Source organism: Procambarus clarkii, chromosome 32, assembly GCF_040958095.1.
Source record: "Procambarus clarkii isolate CNS0578487 chromosome 32, FALCON_Pclarkii_2.0, whole genome shotgun sequence".
NCBI lineage: Eukaryota > Metazoa > Arthropoda > Malacostraca > Decapoda > Cambaridae > Procambarus > Procambarus clarkii.
Window position 1 is genome coordinate 32965204 of NC_091181.1, and position 10259 is coordinate 32975462.

Sequence of the window (10259 nt, forward strand, 5' to 3'; positions counted from 1 at the left end):
GTCCCCCAAGAGGGTGAAGACTCGATGTTTGCTGACGATGTTAAAATTATGAGAAGAATTAAGACAGGGACAGAATGAAACAGGATGACCTGTTTCAAGTGTAAAGAAAATATGTGTAAGGAGCAGGAGGCCAGATACAAGGTGATGAACTCTGGTGATAAAATCCTTCAAGAATCAGGAGAGAAAGATCTAGGGGTTGGTATCTAGAATCTTGATGTTGATATCTTTATGTTGGACCTGTTCCCCGAAGTCCACATCATGAGGATATCATCAACAGCATATGCTAGGTTGGCCAACAAAAGAACTGCCTTTAGACACTTGCAAGGAATCATTCAGGACCTTATATTCTATATATGACAGACCAATCCTGGAGTATGCAGCTCTAGCATGGAGTCCGTACCTAGTCAAGTACAAGACGAAGTTAGTTAAAGTTCAGAGGGCGCCACCAGACTAGTACCCGAATTGAGGGGCATGAGCTACGAGGAAAGATTAATAGAATTAAACCTCACGTCACTTGGAGACGGAAGAGTTAGGAGAGACATTATTACCACCTACAAGATTCTCTCAGGAATTGACAGGGTAGACAAATTATTTAGCACGTTCATACACGAACAAGGGAACAGAGGTGGAAGCTGAGCATCCAGATGAGCCACAGACATTAGAAACAACTTTTTCAGTGTCATTAATTAACAGATGGAATGCATTAGGCAGTGATGTGGTGGAGGCTGACTCCATACACAGTTTCAAATGTAGATACGATAGAGCCTAATAGGCTCGGGAACCTGTACACCAGTTGATTGGCAGTTGAGAGGCGGGACCAAAGAACCGAAGCTCAACCCCCGCAAGCACAACTAGGCGAGTACAGAGCCTGCCGTGGGCGGTAGCAAGGCTGGCCGCGCCCTCACCAACTTCTCACCCCAACAAAAATTAATTCCTCTCACCTGGGCACATTATGTTAATATTACCCCGGGCTGGTGCGTCCTGGCCCCGTCGACTGCCCCGGGGTGTGAGGGGGGGTGTGGTGGGGGTAGTGGTGTATGAGGGTAGGTGATGGTCCGGATGTGGGAGGCTGTCGGTGGTTCAGCCTTCAGTACCACTACATAGCTAAAATAAAACATGCAAAAAATTGCAAGCAGTGCAAAATAAGGCACTAAGGAGAGCAGCAAAACACCGTCCACCATATGATCAGACAATCCAGGAGCTCCATGAACTCCTGAACACACAGCCACCAGACTACAGCACCAAGCCATCAGGGTGTGGAACACCATCGAAATGTTAGAGGACCAAATGTTAGAAAGATTGCTCCAAGATGAGACGCCCCGCTCCCACAGCTGGTGGCCCAAGAGCCTCCATCTAAGCAATGAAATCCCAGCCCCACAGTACATAATGACCAGATGAAATACTGACCAGAACTCCCTCCCCCAATAGAAGAGAAAACTAAAAATACAATAAAGAATCTTACAGAGAACATCACACAACCTCAGGACTACGAATCCGAAGCGCTGTCCACTCAGCTGTCAGACAGTTGAGAGGGGGGGGGCGCTAAGCTTCGGTGTGTGTATATGTAAATGCTACACAGCATTCATCTATAGACATCTATATATGCTGAAATACAAGTAAAGAACCTCTCACACACACACAGCTCCCCGACACAAGAGAGAGCAAGCTTAGCTTAGCTGCCAACACCCACACATCGTCAGCAAGGCGGACAGTCCGCCTGCTTTCATAACTCACACCATATTTCCCATTTCTAAACTTTCCCTTCACCTGTGCCTCTCCATCGTCTTTACATTTAACCCCCCTCCCTAAAAAATGGTTCCTCCTCACGCCACTCGCCCGGAGCGGCGCTGCGGGCGGGGAATCACTCCACCTCGGGCGTGTATGGTCGGAACTCCCAGGGTTGTGTAGGGCATTGGCGGCCCTGGCGGAAGGCTGCCTGCCCTCCTACTCTTGCTTCCCCACCCACCCTAATCCCTCCCCACCATACCAACACGTACCTACCGTTTACGATGTAATATCTAAACCCCCTCCCTCCTTCCTCCCCTCTCCATTATCATCACCATCATCTTTGCTGCCTCGTCACTATCTTCCACGTCGTCATCCTCCTCATGTGGTTATCACGCTGACGAGGAAATTGGTGGATGTAGAGGTGACGCGGAGACAACTCGCAGGGACACTACGTTACTGGCTCGTAGACAACTCCTGGTCAAGGGTAACAACCATGCTGCGTGAACATCGGCAGCCGTCACGCCACGCCCGTGTGCAAGGCACCACAGGGACCACAGGGACCAGGACCTCCACCACCAACAGACGTGGACCAGCCTCTCGCTATTTTTGTTGATCACAGCTCATGGTTTTTCCCCAGGCGTGATTAAACAATGAAGAAACATTGGCGAAGTCACAGTTTTTTCCCCTAGTGAAAACTACATCACAGTCGCTTGGAAGACCGTGTTGTGCGAGACACCAGAACACGGCCCTCCACACCCCCGCTACACACTAAACCCGGCCTGCTTCTTACGGAACGCCAAGTGAGGCTGTCGAGGCGGGGACGCAGGGAACGGCAGGAGGCTGTCCTCAGGTGAGGCTCTGGGTGTGGGGGACCAGGGAACGTCAGAAGGCTGTCCTCAGGTACACCCTCCTCTACCCTCACCCGGGTCCTCCTATTCCATACTCTCTCATGTCTTTCATTAGCACTTGTGAATGATTTCTTAACCACTGGTTAATACCTTCCACTTGAACCAGTGGTTCAGTGGAAAGTGCAATTCTTCGCCTCTCTCTTGTATCCGAAACACAGCGATGTCCTCTTCAGTTTTATCTTCCTCAATTATCTTAAGTACGACATCCAGGACCTGTGGCGTTGGTCTTATGTGAATGACGTGTCGAGTCTGGTGTATGTTATTTGGAGATCGTCAGTCGCTATACAAATAGTTTCTGCACCGTGCTCGGTGTAATCTCTCATACACTGGGTCATCAGCCCCACGGGTCTCTATGTAGCCTTGAGCTGCAATCACTGGAATTACTTATCTCTCACAAGCCTGTCACTCTGCTATATTACCTCGGTGTTCTGCTTGTTCTCTCCTCCATCTGTATGTCAACTTAAGATAATCTAGTAGTTGTATACTTAAATATGTTTATGTGCATTAAGTACAAAGTGGCTTAATTCACCGAAAACCGTCAATTTTCTGTAGGCGGTGTGTACGCTTCTGTAACAACTGTGACTTGTGTGACTATCTGTGACTATGAATATTGTGAAAACATGGTTCCCAGCAACCTTCACTTTTGCTCATTAAATAGCTATTGTAACACTTAATAACAACAGTTCTTGGCGAAGAAACTAACATTTCAGCAACGACATAATGCAGTTAGAGGTCAGGTCACGGGTGCAGGCCAGCCAAAGAACCAGGTGCTTCTAGCACCATTATTACACACGTTTACACACCTTCACATGGACTATTCCCCGTGAAGCCTTCTTGTTGGTTGTGGGCGAGACTTGCTCAAACACGCCGAGGTAATGTTATGATGACTTGCAAATGTTGCAACTTCACTCGCATATCTTGTTACTGAAAATGCAGCTGGTTATGGATGGTAACGTGAGGGGGCCACCATCTCACTAGTGGCTTGTCAACGTATGCTTGTTCTTAGTGCTTGGCTTCCCTTGATAACTGCAAGGCCGCACACCCACTACAACCTGGTTGATACACCGCGTCATTCACCAACTTGTCGAGTTCCCTCTTGAAACTTGTTTGTTCCGATAATATTTCTGGCAGTTGCTGGTGTAAAGGAACCCTGATGCAGCCACAGTGTTCTAAAATTGTATTTATGGCCCCATATTTTATATCAACCATATTCTACACTCAACATATTTTGTTAGAAGTTTATTTTAACGCTAAATGATGAATCTGATCTTAAAATATTTTCTGTGCCTCTGGTCCAAAAAGTACCCACCGAGATGCTCTTTTTTTTTTTTTTTTTTTTTTTTGGAAGCGGCCCCGCTACTGCGGTGTTATGAGAACATCAAGTTGTGGAACCCATGATAACCCCAACTTAGGTTTCCTGCCTGTCGCTGGATCACTAATATCACGGGCTATTTCGTGGTGAATGGTTCTCTGTAATTTCTAACGTAGTGTTGGAGGGCTTGTTGGCTGCTGTCCTCTAAACGCCACACTGGATATTGAAGTGTTATATATGGAGACTTGTCGGGTCGAACGAAAGCTTTACAGTCGTCTCTGCAAGTGAGATAACCAATAATTAATCTTGCAACCCTGGAGTGTGGTATAAGTAGCGAGACGGGCGCCACAGCAAGTGTAACCCCCCAATCCTTACCAGAGATTCGTAATTCACATCGATGTACTAGTTTAGTCGACAGCAGCAGCAGCAAACGCAGCAGCAGCAGCTAGGGCAGTTTTACATTTAATCAATGAGTTGAGAGCAGAGTAATGACGGGCCGGGCATAATAAGAGGACGGAGTGAACCTTGTGGTAGTGGTGCCCGCGGCAGGCCGGGCACTGGGGATGGGGTGGGGGGGGGCAGTGTTGGAAGTGGGAGCGGCCCTAGGCAACGCCCTGGGCATGATCCTGGGCCACCCCTTGATCACCACCTTGTCCAAGCCCTGAGAAAACTGAACAACCTGAGACACCAGGTCATTAATCTGAGAGCGCTCTTGCGTGCTCCGTCTGAGTGGATTCTGATTGTTACTGATTCCCTCGTTTTTCTTTGCAGTTGACGACCACTTCGCCAAGGCCCTGGGGGAGACGTGGGTCAAACTGCAGGCAGAACGTCGCGATTCCACCGCCAGCAACAGCAGCAGTAGCAGCAACAGCAACAGCGGGAACAGCAGCAGTGGCGGAGCAGGCTTGGGCGGCGGTAGTGGTGGTGTGGCAAGCCGGCCGAGTCCCGCCCGCTCCTCGCCGCCGCCGCCGCCGCCAGCGCCTCGCCTCATCTCTACGTGAGCACTTCGCCCTCTCCTGTTTCAAACTCTTCAGGTGTACACGTGGCGTCGCTACGACCATCTATTCCATTCAAGTCTAAATCTGTTCTACGCCTTTGGTGGGTGAGGGCGCGTGGGTGGGTGTAATCAGCGCTCCAGGCACACAGGAACCTCCCCACCTGCACCACACTCGCCCACCAGCACCCACAAACACTCTGGGTGGAGGTGGGCGGCAGGGAGCGTCAAGGACACGCCATCGCCACCTTCCTGAGCGCCATAAGGAGTCTGCTGCACCGCTGGGGAACGCCGCACTGCGGAAAAGCACAGCACGTTAGGAAAGACTTTTCATTATGTGAGGCTGCACTAGGGTTCCTAGGACAGCTGCACAAGCCATGGTTGGTATACCACATATGTGCTAGACGCGAGATTGGCTAGGACTGTGGAGGCGGGAACAAGTCTCCCTACTGCTAGGGAAGAGGCTCGTCCCTACCAACGCTATCGCACCACAACAATCTCAATTCTTCTCTTGTATTTAGGTTTGTTGGCAACACGTTGCGAATCATTGCATTTTTGGCATATGCGATGTATTTAATGTATATATTTGTAAACATTCTGTACATACATTATGTATATATTGCTTTGTGTATATAACTGTGATCAAAATCTTATTGTTGTTTGTTAATACTATTTTGATTAGGAACAGAGCTGTTATAATTACTTTTGAATAAATATTATAGTACGTTTAATAATACATTTGGTCCAAGTGTGACGTATTTATCTTGTGTGTGTGCAGGTGTAGAGGGCATTAGAACTACCTGGTAATGTGGCAGTACCTCGCGGCGGCTGACAGGCCTTCACCACCACCCTCTACAGTCACACCCTCTACAGTCACACCCTCTACAGTCACACCCTCTACAGTCACACCCCCTACAGTCACACCTCCTACAGTCACACCCTCTACAGTCACACCCTCTACAGTCACACCCTCTACAGTCACACCCCCTACAGTCACACCCCCTACAGTCACACCCTCTACAGTCACACCCCCTACAGTCACACCCCCTACAGTCACACCTCCTACAGTCACACCTCCTACAGTCACACCCTCTACAGTCACACCCTCTACAGTCACACCCCCTACAGTCACACCCTCTACAGTCACACCCCCTACAGTCACACCCTCTACAGTCACACCCCCTACAGTCACACCTCCTACAGTCACACCTCCTACAGTCACACCTCCTACAGTCACACCCTCTACAGTCACACCCCCTACAGTCACACCTCCTACAGTCACACCTCCTACAGTCACACCTCCTACAGTCACACCTCCTACAGTCACACCCTCTACAGTCACACCCTCTACAGTCACACCCCCTACAGTCACACCCTCTACAGTCACACCCCCTACAGTCACACCTCCTACAGTCACACCTCCTACAGTCACACCTCCTACAGTCACACCTCCTACAGTCACACCTCCTACAGTCACACCTCCTACAGTCACACCTCCTACAGTCACACCCCTTACAGTCACACCCCTTACAGTCACACCCCTTACAGTCACACCCCCTACAGTCACACCCCCTACAGTCACACCCCCTACAGTCACACCTCCTACAGTCACACCTCCTACAGTCACACCTCCTACAGTCACACCTCCTACAGTCACACCTCCTACAGTCACACCTCCTACAGTCACACCTCCTACAGTCACACCTCCTACAGTCACACCTCCTACAGTCACACCTCCTACAGTCACACCCCTTACAGTCACACCCCCTACAGTCACACCCCCTACAGTCACACCCCCTACAGTCACACCTCCTACAGTCACACCTCCTACAGTCACACCTCCTACAGTCACACCCCCTACAGTCACACCCCCTACAGTCACACCCCCTACAGTCACACCCCCTACAGTCACACCCCCTACAGTCACACCCCCTACAGTCACACCCTCTACAGTCACACCCCTTACAGTCACATCCTCTACAGTCACACCCCCTACAGTCACACCTACAGTCACACCTCTTACAGTCACACCCCTTACAGTCACACCCCCTACAGTCACACCCCCTACAGTCACACCCCCTACAGTCACACCCCCTACAGTCACACCCCCTACAGTCACACCCCCTACAGTCACACCCCCTACAGTCACACCCCCTACAGTCACACCTCCTACAGTCACACCTCCTACAGTCACACCCTCTACAGTCACACCCTCTACAGTCACACCCCCTACAGTCACACCCCCTACAGTCACACCCCCTACAGTCACACCCCCTACAGTCACACCTCCTACAGTCACACCTCCTACAGTCACACCCCCTACAGTCACACCCTCTACAGTCACACCCCCTACAGTCACACCCCCTACAGTCACACCCCCTACAGTCACACCCCTTACAGTCACACCCCTTACAGTCACACTACAGTCACACCCACTACAGTCACACCCACTACAGTCACACCCTCTACAGTCACATCCTCTACAGTCACACCCTCTACAGTCACATAGCTCCAACATCGTAGTGTAAACATAGCTGGCGGCCATCACAACTAGCGGCCCCGATCACGGCCAGTCCTGCTCATAGCTATTCATCCAAAGTGGACTGAAACCTAAATTTTACTCACATACTGAAGAACATTTTAGCAAGAGATGAGTACATTATATGGTTAAGGCAGCCAACAGTACTCGAACACGAATAAAGAACACTTGGACATATAAGTGTATGGAGCAAGAGTTGGCCGATGGAATTTAATATGCGTAAATGCCTCGTTATGGAGTGTGGAATAGGAGAAAATAGGCCCCACACACACACACACACACACACACACACACACACACACACACACACACACACACACACACACACACACAGTCTTGTCACCGCCGTGGGCGCCCGTCACATACTAAGGGGTTGGGCCACGGACTCTCAATATATACATACATGATCTCATCTCATGTTTAACCTAGCGCTTGTAATCATTATATATATATATATATTTTAGTTAATGGTCACTATATGAAGCATTGCCGGTGACTAGCACTGGACCAGACTTATAGAGTAGATTTATGACAATATTACCCTTCCCTGTCCTCTCTCTCCAGCTGTATGCCGAACTAAGGAAGGTTCTTATCACAAAGTTGTATACTAAAAATCTGGTGGTGATGAGTTTTTAATAGTTCAAAGTTGTGAACAATATTTTCTTCTGGAAACTCCTATGTATACATGGACGTCGAGATATGCATGTATATTATATATATATATATATATATATATATATATATATATATATATATATATATATATATATATATATATATATATATATATATATATATGGGTGAACTTTAACTATCACTAAATCATTATATTTTCTCATTTCTAAGGTCAGCCACCTCAGTGTTCTCCATCCTTAGTATCAAAAGCATACTCCTTTCTATAATATACTTATTAATATATTTTGATATACTGTGGATTAATGTTTACCCCGTGAGTGAACTTGGAGTGCTTGGAGGCAGGGTGAACCCTCCCCCCCCCTCATCCCCTCCCCTGGGGGCAACAGGCAGGTCAGCTTGTCCCCCAAAAAATAATAGTTGTTGAATCCTTCGCTACAGAATCCACTTCGATCTTCGGTAGCTTTATAGGATTTGTTGAACATTTCAGTGTTTATTTTTGTTCAGTCTGTGACGGTTGTTGCAACATGCGAAGTGTGTTAGTGTCGGCCAGGGGCCAACAGTGTCGGCCAGGACCACACCTTCACTAACAAGGAGGACCCAAGGGAAGCAGGGTACCGACAAGGGTCCACACACACACCAGTAACCAGCGGGTGCTAACACCCCCTTCTCTCCCCCTCCCCCCCATTCCCCTCCTGTATGTACCACTACACAATAAATTATTTACATTTTATTCCTGTGTTTCATTTGCCTTTGATGCAGCCACACGGGACACAGTACCGGTAGCAACTGAGACAACAACCGGTTATAGGTCCATCCTCTTGACACACTCTACATGGGCCACCAGTATAGACATACTGGCATACTATAACCAATTTTGATGAATTTACCCGTTAAACATAACCACTTTACCTGTTATTCCACTGGAATAACAGGTTATTCCAGTGGGATAACAGGCACACTTTGCCTGTTATTCCACTGGAATAACTGGTAAAGTGGGACGTTGGTTTTCAAATCTCTGTCAAACAGATTGCTAAGAGTAACAATCAAGAAAATAAAGTCAAGTCAAAGCACAGTGAAAAATCCCTGTGCCTCGGGGCACAGTTCTTGTACAGCTGCTTTTTCTCATTCTCATATTAAATATAGAGAAAAATACTGGATTCTGCTTCGTGTCATCCTTTGCAGATGATAAAAAATCAGCATGAAAATTACCTCTGTAGAAGACACTGAAAAATTACTAGCAGATATTAATAAATTCTTTCACTGGGCAACGGAAAATAACATGATTTTCAACGGTGATATGTTCCAGGGGCCTGACTCACGAAGCACTTACGCAAGTACTTACGAACGTGTACATCTTCAATCTTTGACGGCTTTGGTTACATTTATTAAACAGTTTACAAGCATGAAAACATCCCAATCAACTGTTATCGTTATAAACAGCCTCCTGGTGCTTCTGAGCTCATTAACTATTGAATAAGTGTAAACAAAGCAAGTCAAAGATTGAGAAAAAATGCACAGGTTCCTAAGTGCTTGCGTAACTGCTTCGTGAATCTGGTCCCAGGTACTTGTGTATGGTGGAAATGAGGAACTTAAACTAAATGCAAAGTACATGACGTAATCAGACCTACTCATAGAAGGAAAGCAACATGTAAACGATCTGGGAATTATAATGTCTGACGATCTTACATTTAGTAAACATAACAGAACAAATATAACGGCGGCCAGGAAAATGATAGAACGGATTATGAGAACGGTCAAATCCAGAGACCCCCCCCCCCCACAGCAATGCTAATACTATCTAAATCACAAATTCTGAATTAGAGGGAATACAGAAAATATATACGGCGCGCGCGCACACATCTAAACATCTAAATTAATGGGAAATAATTCAAACTCTAACTCAGTTGGGAAATAACTCTAAACTCAAAATGTACTCTGGAGAGAAGAGTAGAGGTATCAAATAATATCCGACTGATAATACGCTCCAATATCTTCCTGTACATGGAAGATACTGGAGGGGCCAGGTCCCAAATTTGCACAGTAGAATAACAACATACTAGAGCGAAAAATACGGAAGGAATGCAGCATAGAACCAGTGAGGACTAGAGGTGCCATAGGCACAATCAGAGAGCACTGTATGGA

The 10259-nt window shown here is 47.5% G+C and overlaps 1 protein-coding gene across 1 annotated transcript in view; it reads left to right on the forward strand.

Moving 5' to 3' along the window:
• Nucleotides 1-6145, forward strand: part of LOC138370624 (cell surface glycoprotein 1-like) — an 84096-nt gene extending 77951 nt beyond the window's left edge. The window contains exon 5 of the mRNA XM_069335184.1: nucleotides 4720-6145. Within this exon, the coding sequence (XP_069191285.1) occupies nucleotides 4720-4949 (230 nt within the window). The 3' untranslated portion in view covers nucleotides 4950-6145. The remainder of the gene's footprint in view (nucleotides 1-4719) is intronic.
• The last annotated feature ends 4114 nt before the right edge of the window (nucleotides 6146-10259 follow it).